This window comes from Gallinula chloropus (assembly GCF_964237585.1).
Source record: "Gallinula chloropus genome assembly, chromosome: 4".
Lineage (NCBI taxonomy): Eukaryota > Metazoa > Chordata > Aves > Gruiformes > Rallidae > Gallinula > Gallinula chloropus.
Genome location: NC_140088.1, coordinates 76860520 through 76885397, shown reverse-complemented (window position 1 = coordinate 76885397; position 24878 = coordinate 76860520). Strand labels below are relative to the sequence as shown.

The 24878-nt window shown below is 40.5% G+C and overlaps 1 protein-coding gene across 1 annotated transcript in view; it reads left to right on the top strand.

Annotated features, from left to right (window-relative positions):
* SH3D19 (SH3 domain containing 19) overlaps positions 1–22446 on the top strand; it is a 77982-nt gene extending 55536 nt beyond the window's left edge. Inside the window, exons 8-20 of the mRNA XM_084262935.1 lie at positions 5714–5821; positions 9206–9318; positions 11665–11723; positions 13991–14255; positions 14514–14585; positions 15875–15947; positions 16258–16388; positions 18701–18759; positions 19808–19995; positions 20276–20328; positions 20851–21037; positions 21503–21600; positions 22312–22446. Of these exons, the coding sequence (XP_084119061.1) occupies positions 5714–5821; positions 9206–9318; positions 11665–11723; positions 13991–14255; positions 14514–14585; positions 15875–15947; positions 16258–16388; positions 18701–18759; positions 19808–19995; positions 20276–20328; positions 20851–21037; positions 21503–21600; positions 22312–22428 (1523 nt within the window). The 3' untranslated portion in view covers positions 22429–22446. The remainder of the gene's footprint in view (positions 1–5713; positions 5822–9205; positions 9319–11664; positions 11724–13990; positions 14256–14513; positions 14586–15874; positions 15948–16257; positions 16389–18700; positions 18760–19807; positions 19996–20275; positions 20329–20850; positions 21038–21502; positions 21601–22311) is intronic.
* The last annotated feature ends 2432 nt before the right edge of the window (positions 22447–24878 follow it).

The window sequence follows — 24878 nt, the reverse complement described above, 5'->3', positions numbered from 1 at the left end:
GCAATGAACTTATGCTTTTTAGCTACACACAGATAGTAATGGTGGGCATTCCCACAGTTGGAGAGAGAAGTTTCAAAGGCCTGACGAGAGTCAAAGTTTGGAAAAGGTCCATTTATCTGTCTCTGTACACGATGTAGCACTGTATCTTTCCACCCCATAAATGCTTAGTGTATAAGTGTTACAATAGCCTAATAAATTTTGATGTTCTAATAGTAGATTTTATTTTATCTGCCTTCCAACTTTCTAACACCATGGATGAGATTATTCATTGCGCAGTTAAAGACATCTTGCATTTTCAGCAAGTACATTTAGGTTGGATCTTCTGTTGCATCTCAGCAATTTCTTTTTGTTTTCTGTATACTTCCCAGAGAATGACAAACTCTACATAAGTGCACTTTTGTTGTACTGGTGGCTAGGCTCCTCCTGCAAACTCTACACATACACTGTAAACATCACTGGCTTGTTCCTCAAAAATAGTGATCATTGGCATTGAGTTGCTTTTTTGTGGTGATATGTCAGATGTCAGAAGTGAACAGGGAACCTGTGCAAGGAGTTAGCTACATTTTTCTCTGCCCTGAGTAATAACAAATATTTCTGGATAAAGTCTTCCTGTCATGAAGTCTTTGCACAACTCTTTTTAAAAAATCTTGTTAATGTGTGAGAAGTTTGAAATTTCTGTTTTGGCATCTGGGCATAACGTTTCTGGGAGGAAAGATCATCCTCTAGGTAAAACTTTCTGAAATTACTACATGCCTGCCCCAGTGTTGTGCAATTTAGATAATGGGGTAAGCAGGTGCAGAAATAAAGCTAATGCTTTGGCAGCCACACTGGGAAAGATACTTATGTGTAAAGGTTGTTACATACAAGAGATTTTTGCCAGCCCACTTAAGTACCTGCTTGACTGAATGTGCCCTTTCAAGTAAAGCAGATCTCCTTGGCCTGATGAACTGTACATCTTTGAATGAAGCAGGACCACACAGTCTGTTCATCGCCCACACCAAAATAACTGGGCTAGTCATAAAAACCTCGGTGTAGCTGGGAAGAAAGAAATCCTAGAATGTTATGGTAGCAGATTCACTTGTCTCTGCTCCAGTTCTAAGTCTGAAACCCATGACAAGCCTACTTCTGAATACTGCAGTTCTTTTGAGTGACCTGCTCTACTCTCCTGGCACTAGGATAATGCTGAGCTGCCTAAGTTTCACCTGAGCTTACTTTCAGGTTATGCACAGATTACATTGTGAAAGAGCCTACATCTTGTTCTCTCTCTCTTTTTTTTTTTCTTTCTTTTTCCTTTTTCAATTTCCAAGCCTACTGAATGATACTGTCATGACCAGAGCATGGCAGTTCTCCATGCAGAGGGAGCTGCAAAATGAGTATTTTGAGAAAGGTGGTGTAGTCCATATTATTCTCCTGGGTCAGAAATACCATTTTTAAGAACATCAAACTGTTAATTTCAGTTATGAAAAATGTTAGGGACAATTGAAGTGCTGAAAGTCAGTGATGCTGTAATTTAGGTAGTTTAACTGGTGTAATATGTCCATTTAAAGTTTTGAATAGATGGAGACTTAGAACGTCTGAGTGAACACCAGACTTCTGGTTGTAGCTTTTCACAGTGCTTTTTAAGAATTGGTCCCATTCCTGTTTGGGATGTTATCGGTCACGTTTCCATTGAATCCTGCTCTGTTACTAGGAGTTGAAAATCTTCACCCAAGTGTGTCTTAAGTGTGCTTCCACAAACACCAGAGTGGTTTTATGGGGCTAGATTTCAATAAAACCATTTGTTGATGAGGAGCAGCTCTATTCTCTGCTCCTGGGAGTCCCTGTAACAGTTACATTCTGTGTGAAGGGGGTGAGAGCCTTGCTTTTAACAGCTGACTTAGTTTTTTTTATTTAAGCATTAAAAATAGGCATACTGCTGTAATGGTGAGTGTACTGTCAGCATCAACACCTTTCCTACTACGTTGTTCTCATGTACTGAGAGTACTTCTTAGAGGACTGAACATCCTCGCAGCGGATAAGACTATACTGTGCTTTCAGCTTTCCACATCTGATTTGTTCAGAGATTCCTCTTACTGCTGCCGAGGTATTTGTTACAATCTGACTACCACCTTCTTAAAGGTTACCAAGAAATGTTTTGGGAAGATAGCTGTCTGTCCATGCTCACATGGGCAAAATGTAGTGTTTGTTCTGTAACATCCTAATTTTTTATTTTAAACAAGGATGATAAATGAGAGTAGGGGGAAAAAGCTGTCTCTCCTAAACTGCTAAAAGAAAGAGACACTCTGTCATGTATTTCAATACACAGCTTTCATTTGTCTTTCCTGCAAACAAGCACAGCAATATATGTTATCACATAAAGCTTTGAAACAGAAGCTGTAGAAAAGTGAAACTAAGGAAGACACAGGCTTTAAGCATCATTGTAAGTTTAAAAAAAAAAAAAATCAATAGAACTCAATGTCACGAAAAATGCTTTGCAGATTAATTTCCTTGAGCTGAGAAGCTTTAAATGAGTATATTAACAATTCTGTTTTCACACCTCTGTGAATTATGCTCAAATGATGCCCAATTGTTGTTAAACAACATAAAAATTTGATATGTTGTCAGTCCCATTGCACAAAGCAGCACAGTTGTTTACTCAGCCAATTTCTGCTGCAATCCCAACACTGGGGAATGGAATAACACAAACAAGGTAATGAGTTTTAAACTAATTATGAGGTGACAACAGTATAATTGAACATAAGATAATGAGTGAAAAACTAAAGTTCATCGAGTGGTTTTCTCAGCCTTAGAAAATACTTTTCTCAGACTTAAAAAATCGCTTCTCAGATTTATTGATTTAGAGACCTCTGCCAACTGTCGAATGGTCCAGAAAAGCATTTCTACACATAGCAGTGATTAAGAGCTGACAAACAGTAATTCTGTACAATTGTAAATCTCCCATAAATTTACAGGAATGCGCATCTGTGATTATTTTGGGTGTTTACAGCAATTCCACTTGGTCTCTCAAAGTCTGTATTTTTGTAAGATGGAGGCTTTGGGAAATTATTTCCTTGTTGTTCATGCAGAACTTCCTTAACCTCTGCAGGACCTTACCTTGGGAGGTGCTCCGTGTGCCAGCGTGTTCCCTGTGGTCCTGCTGTGTGAAGGAGCCAATGACTTAGCCCTGCTCACCTTTCCTCTGTTCACTCTGTGTCTCTGGCTTTTAGTCTCCCCTGCCCTGCTGCCTCACCAGGGTCACTCCTCAAATCTGTCAGAGTTGCTAGATAACTGAAAGAGAGAAGAAGGCCTGCTTTCAGTTGTCTTTTTTTCTACTGCAGTGATAGGTCTGATTTTATTGCCATTCAAATGTTGGCAGTTTAACTAGTAGAAATAGTTCTAAAGGAATAAAATAAAATTATAACTGAAGGCTTCCTTTAAGAGTGGGATTTTTGTTTCTGGAAATGACCGTACAGCCAGAGTGCTTGCACCCCTCTTGTGGTCTGTGTTTTCAAGTCCTTTAGAAAATCCCTTGCTCTGATGCACCTTTCATTGAAGAGACCTACACCTTTCACTGACTAATGCTATTCCACAGCTTAAACAAGACATTTTGCCTTCATCATCTATAACATTGCAGATTGCCTGTGCCTTGTTTCTGGATGCACCAGTGTCTTTGGGCACAATGTGATGGAGCTATCTTCTGTCTAGATGGTAACAGGGCTTATTTTTAACTATAGCCTGTATACCTTTCACTGTGGACATATTGTTGACCTGTCACGATCCTTTCTACCTGAAGAGTACGTTCAAAAGCTGTTGTACAAACAGCCTGACAGTAGGAATCAGTGTGCGTTGATTCGTGAGCAAAACGTGACTTGAAGGTTCCCAGGCAGATTTCTGGGGAGCCCGTAGGCTTCTGGAGGAATTTGAGAAACCCTGGCACAGACCCCCATGGCACACCTGTATGTGGTGGATACACCTACAAAGAGAGCCTTAAGCAGGGAGCCTAGTGGGAGGTGGACATCTGAGCAAGGGAGAGCATGCATGGGCCTCGTGGCATGTTGGTCCCGTTGCTCTCTACAGCTGCATACTGGCTGGGGGCACAGGCAGAGGGGGCTGAGGGCAGAAGTGCCTGGGAAGGAGAAGCAGCATCAGAGGCTGGGGGATCTGTGACTGCCAAGTTGTGTGCGTGCGGGAGGGCAGTCCATTACGCTGTCATTCAGCAGCTCAGGATTACACAGTGTTTTCTCCTGGTGAAATTACTTTGGGCCTATTTTTAGGTAAAAAAACCCCACCAAAACCAGAGCTTGATGGTCTTCTTCCCGTCTCTAAAATTGCCAAGGCTTTTTTAATTAAAATGCTAAAAGGTTTTAATGAGGTTGTTTATAAATAAATACTGTCTTTCTGGATTTTCTCAAATCTTATTTGTATTCCCACAGATCTCTAGTGTCCCAATAAACTGTACTGTATTATACTATCCAAAATGATCTGTAAGAAATCATGACTTCATATTACATAATTTTTTAAATTGTTTTCTGCAAGTGTTGAAGACAGAATTTTTTCAAACAGGGGGACTTCCAACTTTGTCAGAAAGTGTGGCGGTAGTTCTGGGAGGGGTATGTTTTTATAGAAAGTCCTGAAGAATTTAAAGAGATGCCCAGCGTGCTTCCCTTCTGAGACTCTGACACTCCATAAATAACATCTTATTGAGCTACATATCTAAAAAGGCCACCAGAGGAGATCAAACTCAGTTGTTGAGGCTATGAATATGTGTCATGGAGAATTTATTGTCCGGAGTGTTTCTCCAGTTTTTACTTTACACATTTATGATACTGTTAAGCATTGCCATTTTGCTGCAATTTTTGGTAATGTCAGAGAAAAAGGTAGGAGTTGTTAACAACAGGGAAGAGCTATGCATGAAGTATTGCCTTTTGACATGAAGGTGTACTTGAGAAAGCACCCACTGATTTGGATTTTATTTACGTACAAGTGTTTTCACAGCTGCCTTCTACATGCGCATATGTTCCCATGCCTATTAATAAGAGACCAGTGCTTAAGTTTATGAAGCGTAGAAAACATTGCTCCTGTCCTGTTGATGGAATGGCTGGACAGGCTTGTAGAGGAATGAGTGATAACAGGCAAGGGTAGAGCTTGGGCATGGCTCCCAGTCCTTGGTCTGAACCAGTCTCCCCTGTGACACTGGGCTTATAGTCAACAGAATGATGCAGAATCTTCCAGGGAATTAGTTGTTCTACAGCAAAGACATTTTGTAATCAGTGATATTTAAATGCTTGGCTTTGTTTTGTTTCTGTAGGCATTTTGTCTGCTGCAGTGCTCATTGTTGAGCTTCAGCAAGATTTTATTGATTAAAACTTTTTAGCAAATGTGTTCAAAGCTCTGTCTGCATATTAGAGCAACTGCTTTGAAAACATTTCCCTAAAACCATCCTGATTTCAGGTCCCTATTACCAAGCAATGCAGCTCCTCTTGTTCAGTGACTTATATAATCCCACAGAGGGGCATCTGGGGTGTGTTTATGTTAAGTCAACTATGAATGCAGATGTACAGAAAAGACATGTTATTTACAAAGAGCTGAATACGCTGTTTGCATCAGCTTGACTTATATATTTTTAATTACTTTCTTGGGTGTGAAATACAAAATGAAAGCAATACTCCATGAGATTAGTGTTCAACAAGTAAATATTAAATATGTTGACGTGGGGTTTTTTTTTCCCTTTTAGATCCATTTCAGTTCCTTGCCAAAAGTGAACCTGCAAAGGAAGAGCCAGCTCAGCCAGCTCTAGTGCGGAAACCCACTGTGATCCGAATCCCAGCTAAACCCGGGAAATGTAAGTTCTTCTTCTTCCAGATTGTCTGAGAAATCTGTCAGAAAATAATTTTAACTGATTGAGTTGCTGTTTACTAGCTATATTAGCTGCCAAAGGAATCCATAGTATAGTTTGACATGACATAGGAGCCAACCTAAGGGCTGTGGTGGGAGAGAGAAATAGCTGGGAGTCATGTTACTGTCTGACAGATACCTTGTCTGGCTCCCTCCATGAAGTTTGATGTCCCTAGAACCTTATGGAGCTAATGCATATCAGAGGTGAAGCTGTGTGTTGGGGCTGGAATCTAAAGGCAGTCAGGCAAGAAAGAGCTAGAGGAGACCCTTTCAAGAAAAGTCAGCTTGTTTCATCATCTAAACCATATCACTGAGATGTACTTTTGGTCAAATTGACTTCTGTTCTGACATCTGATGACATTTTAATGCTTCTCCCGAGCTTCCTGGGAGCAGGGCCCCCAGTTGTGAAAGGAACAACACTAATGTGTTAAACTTTGCTTCAAGCACAGCTTAGTTGGGATGTAAGCATAGTTTTCACATCTTATGTCAAAAAGTACCCTTGACCCTTGTTAGTTTTGAAAGCTGTGGCCATGTAAGCAATAGTATTTTGGTAGCAACTTGGGGAATAAAAAAGGCATGTGAGAAGTTGGATGCAAAAACTTGATATGTTCAAATTTATGTCAAAGCCTTGACTATAGTTTCCTGATAGTTACCATATCCCTAATACATTCCACCTCTAACCCTTTACAGCTTTACAAATGACACTGACAGTATCTGAGAGTGGAAATTTATCAGAGAGCCACGAGATGGTATGCTTACTTTTGTTTAGCCTTATGTTTTATCTTCAAAGCTTAGGTAGAAATGTCATAAGATAGCTCTTAAAACTCATATTTTGAAATCTTTTTACTACACTGAGTAGGCAAAGAGCCAGCTTATAGCAGCTACACAGCCAGGTGGCTGTTCTCCCAAGACTTTCTCTCATTTTATCCCGGAGTTTCCTGCTCCTGCCACCACCACCCCAGTGCTAAAATACAAGCTTTTCTTTTCCTTTGCATATGCAAGAAATGCAATGGAAATTATTAAAAAGGTGGAGAAGATTGAAGATAAAGCCATGAGAAGAAGTGTTTCTGTTAATACCTGGTCATAAGTAAAAGTGGGTTGGTTTTTTTCCAGTTGGAAGAATATGTTTGTGAACTACTGTAAAGAATCCAAAACATAATTCTCCTTCACAAAGGAAATTGAAATTTCCATTTGGAAAAAAAAAAAAGACAAAAAAGAGTTGACAATTTTATTTTTATTTTTTTCTGAGCTGGATTATTTTACAAACTTGTAGATAGATAACTGGTCCCTTGCTGCTCTCTAGTGGTAATTGAAATTTCCACAGAAGGCTGCTGATCATACTGTACTTGGCTACAATTGTCAAGGGGGCAGTGTGAAGGACTGCCTTATGGGAGGCTGTGGCTGGAAGATTAATGGTATGTGGAGGATCAGAAGCAGGTTCCAAGAAAGCAGAGTAGTCTCTTGTGAGATAAGAGCTGCTGCAGAGATGGAAGCTGTTAAAAGTTAAAAAATGAGAAAGGTACAACTTGGCCAAGGTATAACATGGTGTAGTAGGATTTAACTTCTGAGAGCCACATAATCTCAGTACAGGGGATCTTTCACCATCATGGGTATAGAGGGAGATCGATTCTGACAGTGGCCAGAACAAACCAAAAAGAAAAACACCAATGAACAACAACAAAAAAAAACAAAACAACCTACCCAGAACTACCAAAAAGGGGACAGAGCTGGACACTTAAGAATTTGAACTCCATTAAAGCACTTATTTAGCATTAGCATTTTTGTTGGAATGTAATTAGAAAGGAAATGCTAAACTTCCACTTCAGTTATGACACTTAGAAATCACTGAAAATAACACCTGCCTATCAGTTCTTGAGTTGGTGGGTTGTTTGTTTGTTTTTTTTTTTCTTTCTTCCTTTATTTCCCTAAATTTTGGTCTTATAAAGAATAGAGGCAAGGAAATGAGGCTGTCTGTGTATATGTCAAGATTAGAAGTGGTGTAAATAAATAAATAAATCTCTTACACTTTTTATATATCAGTAAGGTATGGCAAGAGAAGATTTCTCTTGCAATTGCTGCCAGGTATTGATTTTACTTTTCATCCATCATACCAGCTTAGAGGAGTGATGAACTTCACTAACTTTTTTCCACATGCTCGGTCACTGTCAACAAAGCAACTGTGACCTTTTCCTAAGACAAAGTGATTTATCCTTGAACTGGTCCATTTTTAAACATCACACCCGTGTTTTAGATCACAGTAATGCAAGTGATGTGTTAAAAACAGACAACACTTCTCCTTCTTATGTGTTGGTTTTCTGTTGAAGCTACTTTTCATCAAAAGAGCAATTGAAAGTTCTCATTTGGATAGAATCTCTCCTCTTTTTTTTTCATGAGTCTATACATGCCCAAGATGTCTGCATATATTTTTACATAACTCCAAGGCTGGCTGGGAGTCAGAAGAACTTAAGTGTCTGAAGTTCTTTGTATGAAATGAATTTTCTTGGTATACAAAATACATTGTAAAATAGATGGCAAAGTTCCAGTATATAAAGACAAAATGATTGGTAAATATACTGGCAAATCTTGTGGCAGAGATGTCGGAAGCAAGTATCTTGCATTTAGTAGGTTTTTGTGTTCTTTATTGAGACTGAGAACATCACTGTCAGCTACTAAGAGCTGCATTGTGTTTTCTTTCATGTCCTGAATTTGCTTTGCTCCTTAAAGACTACCAGGGGGCTCCCCTCTCTGTTTTCTTTCTGTCACCCTGAAAGTTGTAGCAGGCAACGGTTTATTTTCTTGTCTTTACCTTTCTGGAGATTCTTCATCCAAGACTCCTGATCTTTCAGGGTTACTTGAAATAACCCTCAGCTGTTTTCCAGCCTGAAGGATATTCCAGGAGCTGACAGCTGAAAAAAGTGAGCCAGTTTAGAAATGTGGCTGAGAGATGGTGATGGTGTTTCAGGGTATCCAGTAATGAGTCTGACATTCCCAGGGGTAGAAACTCTCCTACTCATCTAATATTATATCAACAAATATTCCAGCTGAAACCCTGAAATTGCCAGTGTCCTGAGAGTAAAGTGAAGATTTGTTATGCAGGATGGGAAGCACTCCTGAAGTCAACCTCAGAGTTGCACTGTTCCAGTCATGTCCTGTTCCTCTCCACTAGTCGTTCCGTGGTCCTGCCCACTGGCAGCTCGCACTTTGAGGAAGGAAGTTGCATTCACAAAAATGAAATGCCCCAAACCAGGGTGGATTCCCTTACCTATTGTTGGTCCATGTAAAGAAGCTATTAATTAGACTTTCATTTGGGAACTTTCTGCGTTTTTTACAGCTTCAAATGAAATTCTGCATAGCCCTCCACCACTTCCTGCTGAAAAGCCTATTGGGAACACCTCCGATATCACAGTGGGAAAACCCAACAGTGGTGACCTAGTAAAAAAAGTGGTAAGTTAGAACTGTTTTCCTGTATTACAACTTTGTCTGCTTTGGTTAACAGATCTCTTGTGACTCTCAAGCATTTGTAAAGTAAGTTATTTGAAGGACCAAAGGATGAAAAGGACTACTCAAAAATATAAGGCTTTTTTCTTTTAATTGCATCCTCTAATTTAATTAGGTAATTTAGACCGCTGTCAGTTCTGAACAGCACTTCGTTGATTTCACTGAACTTTGATCACATCTATCTTCAATTTTCTGTATTTAGCAGTTGGAATCTGGGTATTCGGCAATTTAGTTTCAAAAGGACTGCAAAGTGGTTTAAAGTCCAGTGAGATTTACAGAGCAGAATACTGTCAAAGTCCTTTAGAAATGTATTTTATTACCTTCATACACACAGTACCTCTCAGTGCTTGTGCTAATTTCCAGGCAGAGGAAACTTTTCTGTAGATGAATGAAGCTTGCTTTCTTCAGTTCTTTCCTTCTACTAGTTTTCTACTGGTCCTGTCAGAGCCTGAGTAGAACCATCTATTTTGGAAAGTAAGGCTCTGCTCCTGGCTCCTGAGCATGTAGTAACCATGGACATTGTAGCTGTGTACCCTATATGCCCTTTGACACAATTTATAAAAGGGAATTAAAATAAACTGGAAGATTAAAGCAGAATTTCCAGATACTGAGATCTGTGGTGGCAAGAATGGCAGAGAATCTTGTGGAAACTACAGGCAAGAAAAAGATCAAATCAAATCAAAAGCCTTCACTAGATGGACAGCTGCCAACTAATGTCTTTGTGTCTACCTCTGCTAATATGATAAAGGGTGCTTAAATGTCATGATTGAAGAGGCTGTTCTTGACGGTCCTATCTTCTCTGGATAATGCTGAAAAAATAAATTCCAATACAAGTCGTTAAATAACATTTTATACAATGCAACCCCAAAACTTCTACAGTGCCATCCAGGTTATTGTGACAGGCACATGTAAGCTTCAGAGGATAGTTTTAAGGAAAAGACTGCATCAACTCCACTGAAGCATTTAAATTTTATCTTCTCAAAGATAACAGTCTATGTACTTCTAAAACTACTGTCATTTATCAGTAGAAGTGATTAACCAGCCATGGTAAAAATTGTTGACTGTAAGCAGCAGTTGGCATAGATTTTCACACAGAAGAGGAAGATTTTTTGTATAAGGATAACATTCCCATCTGAAAGAGGCGGGTTGTTTTATTTCTAAACAGGATCTTTTAATCAGGAACATTCATTCAGGGACTTAATCAAGGGTCAAAATTTAGTCACAAAATACAACTTTGTATTTTTGAGGTGGGGAAAAATCAAGTAAGTTGTTTACCAGTTTTAAGCACATGTGTCCCTAATTAAGTAAAAAAAAAAAAAGACTCTGCAGATCTATTTAAAGTTGCTGGTTCAAGAAGGATCCTTTTGAACCCAGATTCAGCACTCAGATTTGCCATGCTGTTTCACAAGCAGCTGTGCTTGTTTGGTGGAGCTGGCATTGCTCTCTGGCACTGGGATGAAAATGAACAGCAGGAGGCAGAAAGGATGGTAACTTGTTAATCCATCACGGTGGTCCAAGCCCTTCAGACATGGCACATATTCCCTTCTACTGACTCTGCTACAGGGTAGTAATTTCTGGCAGGGTCAGCATGGCAGCTGGGAGGAGTGATGCCTTAATCTGCCAAAGCAATATTTGCCAGGGTTTATCTGTTAGATCTCTAGGAAACATACTTAGATGCCTTCTTTAATGAGAGCTAGTGTTATTTGCAAATAGGATGCTGTCCTCTGCAAGTTGCATCAATGTCATGTTTTCTGCTTTAAGCCTGTTCAAAGTGTTTCTTCTGTCAAAATTAGATCAAAACTGATAATGTAACTGCAGCAGTTGGAATCCTATGGGCACTGAAGTTGTACGTTTGTATGACTCTCCTGAATTTGACTCCTAAGCCCTGACTCCCATGTAGTAGGAAAAGAGGGCTGGATCATAGATAATGCACACAAGCTGTGATCAAGTAGTCAGACAGGTTATTTGCATCTCCCTGTATGTCCAGCAAGACTTTAAAAGGCTAGAACATACCATAATACTTTATTCCCAGACCTCCAGAAACTCGTTTTTCCTGTCTGTAGGATGTAATTTAAGATAAGAATCATAGAATCATAGAACCATAGGGGTTGGAAGGGACCTCAAGAGATCAGCGGGTCCAACCCCCCTGCCAAAGCAGCTCCCCAGCTCATACTGCACAGGTAGGCGTCCAGATGGGTCTTGAATATCTCCAGAGATATGTATCATTTAAATAAGATGATTTTTGTTTCTTATGCATGAAGAAATGGGTTTTTTTCCTTTGAATCTTTGCAGGAGTTGGATCATTCAGAACAGGGTGGAGTGCCTCAGCTAGAGCCTGCACTGCCCCCAAGGTGAGTGCAGTTCTTCAGTGACTTGCTTAAAAGTGGTGTTTCTGAATTAGTCTCAGTGTACACATTGCCAGCTCTAGTCCTGACTCACTAGGCTTGGGTAACTAGTATGCTCACTAATAAATAGCCAGGCCCAAGTTGCTAGCTTATTAATACTTACTGCTGTGAGCAGGGAGATTATAGAAGGACAGCTGTTTGGCTCTTCAGCTAATGTACAGTGGCTGCTGACAGTCATTCCTTTCTGCATCCTTAACCTTTCCACCCACAGCTGAACATAGAACATCCCCTCCTGCATGTTGCTGACCTTTTGGTCAATAGCACGTGCACTTGTGGCTGCGTTGAGTGGTGAAGGAATGGAGGTGGCAGATGCTGCCACCCTGAGAAGGGCAGATGCTGGCCAGTACCTTCCTAGAAGCACTGGCTAGTTTATACAGTTCACTTCAAACCTAAAACACCTGTGAAGATGCAGAATCAATTATAACTTTGGGGTTTGTTATTCTTTTGAACCAACAGGAAAGAAGGTCTGCAGAGGCAAAAATAGCTGGATCAGCGTTATATTCAGGTCCACTAAATGCCAGAGACAAACTGGAGGGAGATAAGGCAATGGGTAGCTAGCCCACTGTGGCTATCTCAGCACCTGCATTCAAATTCTGTGGGTCTGAACATTAGAATTTGCTCTGTGGTGTCAGGAAAAGAGAATCTTCCAGTTATTAAACTTAATCTACCAATAATAATAAGTGTTCATTAACAGGAAAGGATGTGGTTGCACCCACAAGGAAATAGCTCATTACTGCCCCTGATGGGCTTGTTACTTTCCCGGTTCTGCTTAACATAACAGCATTCCTCCACATCCCACGGGTCTCCAGAACTGCAGCAAACATGTTGTCCTTTCACTCTTCTGCTCAAGTGGATTTTTATTTTAATTTTTTAATAAACATTAATAATTCTCTGATTTGCTTCTTAGGTTTGTCTTGTCTAGTTGAGTTGTGTTACAAACATTTGAGTTGCTTTCTTTCCAGATTTAATGCAATCTAACTTGGAATTTCCCCTTTTGTCAGTATTTAAAATGTTTAGCTTAGGATGAGGCCAAGAAAGGGGACGGGTAGAAGTTGAACAGAAGTGATTTTAATTTTTTTTTTAATTGTAAAAAATAATCTGTACTCAAATAGTAATAGAGAACTCTTGCCAGGAGCAGTAGTAGAGCACTAATATCTTCTCAGGTGGTGGGTGACATTCACAAAGTATGTCAGAAGGATACTCCAAAAATCCACTAATGCACATTTGTTATGGATGATAATATTTAAAGACCCTTGAGAAATTCATGCAAGTAAGTAATTATGCTGAATTACACTATATAAAACAAGAGAGACAGTTGTAGCAGAAGCTTAGAGTCTGGCTGAAGATTTCCCAATAACAATCAAACAATATTGTATTTTTGGCCTAATGGTAGTGCCAGGGTTCTTAATAACAGGAAGCCTAAGTTCTATATACATAGTGCTTGCACATAACAGAGGTGATTTTTAACTAGCAAATTATTGATTTGGCTACATTCTAAAAATCATGGCTCATTTGTAATGTATAGGCAGCTTTTTATTTAATCAATGCTTAGTTGTTTTGGGGTTTTTTTGTGGTTGTTTTTGTTTTTTTAATTACCACTATCACTTGTCTCTGGTTTTGGTTTCTAAACTGCTGGTACACTTAATGAGAGTGTGGTAGCTCCAGCATCACCAGAAAACTCAAGTATTTTCATCGGTGTTTTCTATCTGTCTTTCTGCTATTGATGCTGGTGTGCAAAGTGGTGTTGTATGTCATGAGCAGAGGCTCAAAAGTCACTTCAGGTAAGTGACATCCCAGGGAATGAGCTAGGCTGATTCCTGAAGACCAGCAAGTTCAGCAGAGCTTCTCAGGGCTTTCACTAAAGCTGTCCACTGGAAGAACTCTGTCCTGAGGTAGCTTTAGACAAAGCTCTTCCTAAAGTTGGATTGCTGAAAGAAATCCTGCTTATGTAATAAGCCCCTGAGAAATCTGACAGGCTGTTTGTAAGGGAAAGTGGTGAGCAAACCTGGAAATGTGTAGTCAAAGGACCTATGTAAGGACTTGAACATCCAGTCCCAGCATATGAAGTGTTCATGTATTCCTGGAGAGTTTCAGATACTGCACACTCTACAGCCCAGGTCATAACGAGTCATGTTTGCTTATTGCATATGCTATAGCTACGGCTGTGATGGACAATAAGGTGATATTTCACTGTTGGTTTCCCTACTTTTTAGGCCTGTGGATGGAAAAATTATACCTGCTCGACCACCTCCACCTAAAGGTGTTCCTGGAAGGCCACCTCCACCAAAACTCCCTGTAGCCAAGACTTCCTTCCAGAAGAATGCTCTTTCACGGTCTCCATCTGATATTGCTCTTGATAAAAAGCCTGGCAAGCTCAGATTGGGACCCAAGAGAGCAAAAAGTCAAGTCTTTAAAAATCCAGATCCAGCATTACCTCCTAGACCTAAACCAGGTCATCCACTCTACAACAAATACATGGTGAGAATTGAGATAGACTGTCAATAACATTTGGTATGTCCATGATTGGATACCATTGTTTATAAATCAGGGCTGGTTAAAATAGTAGTGAAAATAGTAGTAAGGTAGGTTACTATGATATGGGTGCCAGAGTGCATCCATCAGCATAATTTTCCTTAGAAAATACTAATAGATGAATATTGATAAGCACTGTAAGGTAATATTGGAGATGCTTAGAAGTGAAACAAACTCTTCCATTTGCCTCTGTTTCTATTCAAGGTATCTGTGCCTCATGGAGCAGCTGCCAAGGAAGATTGTCTTCCCAGGAACCCTGGAGAACTGTCCTGTAAGGTAAGGCATCCTTTTCTGCCGATAAACATGTAATGAGCAAGACTCCTGTTGTGTTAAAGTATCAAGTGCTTTAGTCTTTAAAGGTTACACTGAGAAATGTAATAGTGGTTTATTAAATCCTTGTTTCTTTAATAAAAACAAAACAACCACCAAAACAAAACCCAATAATGGTGATTTGCTTTTATAGCACAGGGACATTCTGTTTGTGGAGCAGAGCAATAGTAATTATTTGGAGTGCCAGAAAGGAGAGGAAGCTGGTGAGGTTCTTCTGCCTCATAGGAAGATAATGACTCCCTTGGCTGAGTATCTGAAAAGTGGGCAGAAGATAAGCGAGTAGGTTTATGAAGTGCTGAACGTGAGATATCAGGGCTTTGACATGTGGACTTCAAAGTATTTTCCTCTCTCTGCTTTTACAGAGCTTACCTGGTTTTAGGGCATGTCTGTATTCATATTCAATAGCTAGTATAAATTATAGCTGTGAGCAGCATTTTTGATTATTTTCAAAAACTTACATGGTTGAAATAGATTTCTGTGCAATCTGTTCTTATCTGTTGTAATTCATATGGTTCTGGCCTTACCTTTGTTGGGATTTTTGGTTGGGTTTTTTATACCAATAAATTACTTTGAATGTAATTCACACATAGTGTTTTCATCAGTACAGTCTGAAAATTCCTAGGGGACGGGATAGAGAGGGTGGCATAACATTTTGAGTATAATTCCCCTTTATAAAAGATCCCACAACAGAATTGTCATTTCCCTTCAGCATTAACTCCCTGTAAGCAAAGGCCTAGTGGCTTGCTCAGCCCTCCGAAATGCTTGGCAGTCCGAGACGTACTGCCTCTGCTGAGTGTGCTGGGGAGACTTGGGCTGGGGTGTTCTCTCTGAGCCAGGAAGAGTAACTAGCAGCACACAGTCCTGAGCAGCTGTGCAAAATGTGGCCACAACCCTTGCAATAAGAGTTGCTATTGATGCTCCGGGTTTCTGACCCACAGAGATAGCTGAGGCCTTGTCTGTACTGGGGAAAAAAAAAAAAAAAACAGTTGCATGTCTTCCCTTCCTTTTACTGGCTCAAAAATAGATCTTGGTGAACTGCATTTTGGTTTACACTGGCAAAAGCATTCAGACCCACAGCTGCATGGCCAGTACTGACCGTCGCTGCCAAAGGTGGTTCTCTGATACCAGAACATTTTGTACAAAGTCAGAAAAGTACTTTCAGAGTATGTAGCAGAGAATCTCTGTTGGTGTAATCCATCATTTGTAAACTACTTGGATTTATTTGTTGTTGTCAGGATTCAAGCCACCCTCCAAAAGTTTCTGACACAAGTGCACCTCATGCTGTAGTCCTGCATGATTTTCCTGCAGGTAAGTAAATGTGAATATTCTGGAAGCTTGTTTTACTCCCAAGACTTTCAAATGGAAATTTTGTTAAGAATTAGATCTTAAAATTATGAGAAAGCTCAGCCTGCAAGGTCTGCATATAGAGTTGTTCATATCCACGGGCTTAGCTATAGTTGGGCCAGTTTTTTAGTTAAAACTAACTGGTTTATCAAGTATTAAGACTTTTTGAAAACTCATTCTGCTTTGTCTGTGGTATTTGTATTAAGAAGGTTTTTCTCTAAGTAAATCAGTGAATGTGACAACCACCATTAACTGGAATGATGCTGTCTTACAGAGCATGCTGATGACTTGGACCTTCACTCCGGAGACATCGTTTGTCTTTTGGAGAGAATTGATGCCGAGTGGTACAGAGGAAAATGTGGGAACCGCATGGGGATATTTCCTGCCAGCTTTGTTAAAGTAGTTGTACGTAGGCCTTGCATACATTGCTACCTAAGATCATATTGCATTGGTATTCTGGGTTTATTTTACTACAGCTCCAGTGTGTTTAACTCCATTCTGTGTGAAGATAATCTCTTTTCCCTCTGGCAGCACAGAAGACATTCATTTGTTTGTATGGTATTAGAAAGATGCATGATTTGGTACAACCAATTTGTGTTATGGGGATTATTTTGCTGTTTATTTGGAGCCAAGTCAGAAAAACATGGCCCTTACCAGATTCTCTTTGTTAACATGGGCAGTTTCTCAGGGTCTACAGAGCAGATTATTTTTCACAGCTGCGTATAAGAATCAGCACTCAAAAAGACTGCTTTTCGTGTCTCTCTCTCCCACCCCACATCTTCTCTCATACTCTAGTCCCTTCAACTGTGCTGGAACCACCACTTTTATAGCTGTGTAGTGAACTAGGGCAGAGCAGCAGTTTGGCCCAACGAGACATGTTTGGTTTTCAGCTTCCCAGCAGACTTTTTTCCTGGTTGGATCAATTTTCCTAAATTGGCTGCAGAAATGGTTGCTCTGGCACAGTGCAGGGAGATTATGTTGTTGTAAATGAGCAGCTTAAGGCAATCTTGTTACTGAGCGTGACGCTTGGTAGTGCACGGCAGACCAGAGACAGGTGCTGTTTTGGAGCCCAGTAGCAACTGAGTGCCCTCTCATTAAAGGAGTACAACCTGGTTCACTGCATCAAAAGCTGGGTCAAATCTACTGCGAGCCTAAGCCTGAGGTTGAAGTCCATTCTGTGGCAGTAGAAAGGCCTGTTGGTCTGTCCACACCAGCCCTGTGGGCACGGGGCAGTGCTACACTGCCACCAGTGTGCAGTGAAGGTGTACGGCTGCGCACTAAAGACAGTAAAGGTCTGTCTCGAGCCGGGGCAGCTGGCAGTGATGGGCACAGCTGGTACATGGGCAATACCAAGTGTGTAGGGTACCTGTTTAGTTTGTAATGGTGTTACTGGAGAAAAATTTCAAGACTTGAGAGGTGCTGAAGAATAAAATCTAGACTCAGGGTTAGTAATAATGGAACAATGCTTGGTTTGCTTTCATGAGAAAGATTTATTAACTAAATTGATTAGCTGCTTCTACACTGGCCACCAATTTAATTTAAAGCTCTTTTTATTACTGATGGCTAATGGAGAAAAGATTTTATCTTAAAGCAATGGAATGGGTATTTGGGGTCAAATTCAGCCTTGACAAGAACAGATATAACTTCATAAAGGTGAGGGAAGCTGTTCTTCAAGTCTATTTTAGTTGCAAAAAGTGGTTATCCATTGAGTGCAAAAATGTTTTGTTTCAGCAAAATTAAAAAAAATAAAAAGGAAAAGAGCATGCAGTACAGGAGGCTGACTTATTGAGTGAATTCTCCTCTTCTCTCACCTCAGGTTTGAGCTTGAGACAAGGTCCCTGTGCAATACTCTGTGGTGTGATTTACAGTATTGACCTGGGTAGGAGCTTAGGTCTGGATATCTAAGAATAACGCGTGCTTATTAATTCCCATAGAACCATCAGAGCACCACAGACACCAGTGCCTGTAGCAAGAGCACTGCTAAGGTTATTTGTCCTAAAAGGCAGCATGATTTCCTCCAGTCCTTTGCATAGGCTAATGAAACATTGTCAGCGATTTGTATGGGAACCGACGTGTGCGATAGCGAGCTGTAACCCAGAGCTCCTCGCCAGGGTCTCTAGTCTTGTGGTGTTACACATCTCTCAGATCACTCTTGGTGTCACACCAGAAATATAATTAAGTCCTCTTACAATAAAGGACTTGAATGCTGTCTGTTTGATATTGTGTATCGATTTTCTAAATTATATTTCTCCAGTTTAAGTGAGATTTGTGAGATACAACTTTGTTTGCAGGACAGCTGACTACCAAAGCCCAGAAGGGATAACTGTAAACAGTAATTTTGTCTATTGTGATATATTGTGCTAGTAAATAATAGAGAAAATTTACAAATTGAAAGTTGGGAGCTGTATGCAACAACACATAGTAGCATTTAGTCCCATATTCTGTAAATCAATCATGCCACAAGTAGAAACAGTAAACCAGCTCCATAAGAGAAAGCATTAAATTGTTTGCATGAGGTTGAAAAATGGGAAATCAGGCATACAAACCCAGAATCTACATTAAGAGGGTCAGATGTCATAGGGTGCCAGTGACCACAAGGTCATAACTGCAGCTGAAGCTTAGCAGAAAAATAGTTATTTTAACCCGTTCCAAGTTTATTGTAGTTTTGTTGCTGCGGGCTTGAAATGGAAGATTTTACCTATTTTGTCTTCTATTAGATTGATGTTCCAGAAGAAGGCAACAGGAAAAAAACACCCTGTTCATCACGATGCGCTAAGTGAGTCAGATCAATGTTTATTTTCTTTCTCATGCTGATTTACTAGGATGTAAAAGGGAAGGTAACTTTGAAGCAGGTGGTGTCTGCACTGAGGTTAATATGGTTGACAGTTTCTTCACCAAAATATCTTGTAAAAATTAAGCGCTCAAAACAGAAAGTTTGTGATGTTTTAATAAAGCTCTTAATCAGGTAAAAAGAGACTAAAAATTCACTTTGTAGCTTCCAAAAATTGCTACATTACCTCATCTTTGTAATAAGTTTACATAGATATAGTCCCCTTCAGTCACTTTCCTTCCCCTTACGAACTGCGTTAGAAGACCGTTCCCCATAATTTCTCATGAAAATTGATTACAGAAACTGTGAACCATTGTGATTAACTTCAGCAGCACTGCGCTTCCTACTCTTTGCTCATGGCTTTTGTTACTTTCTTCTAGCATCCTCATAGGATGTAACACAGCAGGGCTCACACTCGTGAGAGAACAAGATAAAAACAGGACAGAGTGTAGCTGTACTCTGAGAACAGTATCTAAACTTGAGGTACATAACTATACAGATGAATTTAAAGCTCCCTGGATCAAATGTACTTCAAGCACTTTCCTTTCTGTTTTGCAAACAACTAAGAGTTGTGGGCAAGGAACAATTCTTCATGCTACTTTTTACTCAATGATGACTTGTTGGATTTTGTAACTATTGCTTGCAGGATCTTATCATGACATTGGAGTATAGGAAAAAATATAAAATGGGACAGTTAGCACAGAAACAAAGTTGTTGTTTGGAAGAAAAAAAATGAGTCTTATGCAAAATACTGTACCAGCCAGGAACTGTGACAGAGAAGTTGTGTCCAGCTCCTCCAGCCTCCATACTCATCCTCCTCAGAAAACAGAGATGAGCCAGGCCTGGACGTCAGTTCTCCACCGGTTCTATCTTCAGTGCAGTCTTTCATCTCTTTAAATAAAGATATCAACTCATGCTTTGCACAATGCTGCCTTATTATTCAGTGGACAATAATAATAAATAAGCAAAGTATGTTTCTCTTTTGTTTGTGCAGAGGCCCAAGATGTATAGCACGGTTTGAATATATTGGAGATCAGAAAGATGAGCTCAGTTTTTCAGAAGGTGAAACTATTATCCTTAAAGAATATGTAAATGAAGAGTGGGCCAAAGGAGAGCTCAGAGGCATGTCTGGAATCTTCCCCTTGAACTTTGTGGAAGTAATTGAAGATCTGCCTGCAAGAGGTATGAATGTGTTGGCCAAAAATCTTCCAGAACATGGTTCTGTACTGCATGCAAATAGGCTGCACATAGGAGACAAGGCTAAAATTAGGACAGCAAATGCGGGCGGGAAGGAGGAGGTGGGAAAGGAAAAAAGACAGAGAAGAAAAATCGGAAGGAATAGCAGGGCTTCTTAAGAAGTTATTCGTAATAAACACTTTGAATAGTTAACATCTCTATCAGTGGTAATGTTTTGAATAGCCATTGCTGCTATTCAAGTTAAAGTTGTCCTTTACTTGTGTAGGTACAGGAGAAGCACTGAAGAACAAAGTGGAGGTTTCTTCTTCCCCTCCTCAGGTAATAAAACTTCATATCATAGGTGAGGGCCAGAATTTACACAGCTGTTTCATGGGTGTACATTGACTTTCTCCTGTAACATCAGATTAGTGACATGAGTTTAAACCCAAAGGTAATGCAGCTCCCACAGCACATAATGATGCATGGCCACATCTTGATGTCTCAGTTGGTCTACGCTGATTGAATTCATAGCTTCTGACAAGTTAACATAAGTAAATTTTTATCCTTTGTGCTTAAACAATTTGTCAGCTCTATTTTAAGTATTGCTGCACTGGTCTAATTTTGAATTTATTAACCCTCTCCCCTGCCCCCGCCTCTAAAAAGGAATGTGTCTGAGCCTAGATGAAATTCTGTGGTAATTGCTGACATGCCATTCTAGTCTACATCTGCAGCCACACCATTGTATCAGAGAAAGGCAGGAGCCCCTGCCCTGTACAGCTGCTGGCACCAGTAGCTGTCTGCTCACAGGCTGCTCTAGTAACACTTCCAAAATTAATGCATTTCTTCTGTTCCCTTGACCAGAACAACAGATGCTCAGTAGATTGGTGTGAAGCACTTCACGATTTTACAGCAGAAACCAAAGATGATTTATCCTTTAAAAAGGGAGACTACATCCAAATACTGGAACAAGTAGACTCGGAGTGGTACAGAGGAAGACTGAATGAAAAAGAAGGGATTTTCCCAGCAGTTTTTGTTCAGACCTGCTCAGGTACAGTGCTCCTGCTAGATGGCAATCCAGCATTCCCTTGGGGGTGACAGGCACAAGAGTTCTGGGAGAACCCAACTATTCCCTTGCATTAATGAGCCATCACCACAGTTAAAACCTTCACAGAAAATCACAATTTTTGGCCATAGCTTTTGCAAGTAAAGCCACAACTGAAAATTGACAGGAAATAAGTACCACTTCAGTGGCAAACAGGAACAAAGAGGAAGAGACAGCTCTTACTAGATATTGCCACTGGAAAGTTCAAGTAAGTGAACTTTTAAATATAGTCCTTTTTAGAAGCAGAACCATGAGAATGGGTTAGTACTGTAAAATGAACTGGGGGAGTAGCAGTGGTAGTAACAGCTGGACAGGCTGGGGGCAGAAACATAAGGATGACAGGAAACTTCTCCAGAAGTTGGGATTTATTTTGCTCCAATCTAAACAACTTGTCTTGTCCATGTCCTGCAGCCAGGGCAGCGCTGTCACAGTCTGTAGGAGGGAAGAAAGGAAAAGCCAAAGCTCTTTATGATTTTTATGGAGAAAATGAAGATGAGCTTTCCTTCAAAGTAAGTACCTCTCAACCCAATTTTCCAAAGGGTCTTATGCTCCTAAAGAATGTGAAAAATAGGATTTATCCACTGTGAAAATAAGCTTGGAACAAGACTGACTGAAGCACACAGAATAGGCAGAGACAATAATGCATTTGATAAACAGCCTCTCTCAACATTTTTTGTCCTTACCACTTTTGTTTGGTATTTGTGCAGTCTTCACTGATGACACTGAAAAGAGATCAAGACTTGCAGAATTCCTGTGCCTTCTCCAATCCAGTAAACATGACAAGACAGACAAACCCCATTTTGCAGTTCATTCAGTTCTTGATCCCTTGATGCAGTCAGTGGAGCCTCTCTTTTAACTTGGGAGATGGCAACAAGAAGGGAAGGGAATAGTAAGAGCGCCAGTGTACACTGGAAGCACAAACAGCAAGTAAGGCAGGGGACCTCTGAGCCAGAAACAAGCAGCACACGGAGTTATCCAGCAGTGCCACTTTCTCCTGCCAAAAGGAGGGAACTTTTCAGCACAGACAGTACTTACCTTAAGCGATGCTTCAGCTGGTTTTGGCAGCGGGTCTCAGAGAGATGTAAGCAACAGAGGAGACCAGCCACATCCTACTTCTCTTCTGTTTGATTGGTATTAATTGCTTCTGAGTAAGATCAGCTATGCACGCATTAGCATTGCACTGTAAGCTGTCCTGGCTCACATTACTCCTTCTCTTACAGGCAGGTGATACAATAACAGACCTGGAATCTGTAGACGAGGACTGGATGAGTGGAACGATACAAGGAAAGTCTGGGATATTTCCCAAGAACTTTGTTCAGATTTTAAAAGCCCCATGAGGCATCGCCTCTCTTTGCACTCCCAGTGTGTGGGAGAGAATGTTTTCTATCCTAAAGGCACAGCAAAGACATCAACGTGTTTTGACTATCAATGTTTTGCACTACTTTTTCTAGACAGTCAAACTAGTCTCTTGAAGTCAAATAAGAAAATTCTAGTCTGTGGTGACAGTGTATGTAGTCATGCTTCATGAATGCTCTGAGAGCAAATGCAAGCAGGATTTTTAGCCATTTCCAACTAGGGAAATAGAGTGGTGCAACACCATTTTAATTTAAATAGCATTCTAGTATGTTTACTATCTGGTATTACATCTATCCTGGACAAAGTCTGCATAAAGTAAGCTTCTTTGGGTTTCTTTAAAAGCTTCTTAAAATCCAAATTAAAACAAACAAAACAATGTTTTTAAGATGTAATTACAGCATTCATTATGTAAATCAAGTTTAATATTCAGGTTTCATTACTGTTTGACTTCAACATTAGCAGTAGAATCCACTTGTTTTATGACTTGGAGGATGAGGAAGATAACTGGTATTTCATAGTAAAAAATACCGGCTCTAATACTGGCAAGAGGGAAAATTCAGAAGTGTATTCTTGTGTAATATTCTTCTATTCTTAGTCCAGGCTGCTCATACAGGAAGATCACAAAAGTAAAACTTAAGTATTTTGCCTCTTAATGAATAATGTTCCCCTTGGTATGAATTATCTTAGGCTGTCCACCCTCCCCCAAAATTCTTTCCAGATACAGGTTTACATTTTTCTACTGCCCAATTCTTCCCCCACCACTGCACCCCTCTTCCCCCACTGAAGTTAGAGTTGTGACAGACAGCATTTACTGAGCTTTCTGGGATGCCCATCGTGCAGTAGCTGCTATCCCAGCTATTTGCCCCCCCTTCATGTAAGTGGAAAGCCAGACTTCACCCTGTCTGCATTTCATTTGTCACTCAAGCACTGGAACATACTTCAGTAACACTATTCCTATCCTCAACTTGAAGGATATTATACTGCCTTGGTTTTAGCTTTCAGCAGACATGGGATTAACTTCCAGCTTGTTCCCACATACCAGCTATACTGAGCATCATTATAAATGGTCCATCAAGGCTGTAAGGAAAGCAGGCCTGGCAGAGGGTTACTTGAAGAAGCTCAAACAAAAGCTTTTAGTAAAAAGCAGCAGGGTGAGTTGAACAACAAGCTCAGACAGACATGATTCAAGGAGCTTCTGGTACTAAGTTCTTTTTTGCAATACTTGGCTCCTGACAGAATAGTTAAATGCACCTTGATTAACCCTTACCATCCTCTGACCAGAGCAAAAACAATGCTGCTGCAGTGCCCACAGTATTGTCTCACTTCTGTGCCAGGTAACAAAAAGAAACCAGTGAGCTGTTGCATGAGTTGGTTACTTCAGAGAGACACACGTCACTAGGTATCCACACCCCTATCAGTTGGAGCTTTTTTGTGGGCCCAGACGTTCAGGCTGCAGAGGGACAGCTACTGAGCAGCAGATGGAGATGGCAGTTTCCATCACAGCAGGAGCAGCAGCCCAGACTGAGCTGAAGGAATCCTCCGCACAGGGAGCAGGCGTCCAGTCTCAGTAGCAGCCTGAGGAACATGTGGTGTGGCCTCCAGGCCTCCTTGGCAGTCGCTGTTACACCACTGTACTTTCAAATGCAGACACAGGTATTCGCTTTTTTCCCCCCCCTTTCCTTTCCTCTAGAAGCTGAACGAGTATGAAATGCAGTGTGTTTCCACTGCACCAGCACTAGGAGAGGAAGATCACAGTTATGCGAGCTGAGAAATTGATTTCTACCTTCAGGGGGATTAACAAAAACCATTACAAATCAGAACGCTGATCTAGAATAAGATGGAAACATGACAATTTATACAGCTCTTACACAGCTTTACCATCCCAAATGAGCCTGTCTGGAACTCCTGTGGAATCAAACTGTTAGTGTAAGCCCACCTTCAAGCACAAGCCTTCCTGCTCTCCCGCAAGGAGATGCCAAAGGTTCCTATTTATTCTAATATAACAGCCACCTCCTAGAGCAATCCAAGGAGACAGATACTTAGCTACTAGTTTTCCTGGCTCCCGCAAGCTCACGCTCAAGACTTTTCACACAAATTTTGAGCGGATCACCCCATTAGAACAGGCTTCTTCTACCATAACCTGAACCCCCAGTGAGCACAGCAGGGCCAAGCAAAGCCCACCCCAACCAACAGGACACCCAGGTCCTCCAGGCACACAGCATACTGATGGTGGTGGATGAGGCTGAAGTGTGCGTCATTTACCGTTTGTCTGGCAGTTTTCTAACATTTTGATACAAGTCTCAAAGCAGAATTGAATTTTTCTATTTATTTTTTCTTTTTCCAATTGCCTCTTCCCCGTTTTTATACCTGCGTATTGACCGGTTGTTTTTGTAACTTCCAGTGAATGTCTGAAGTCAGTGCCTGTCAGTCG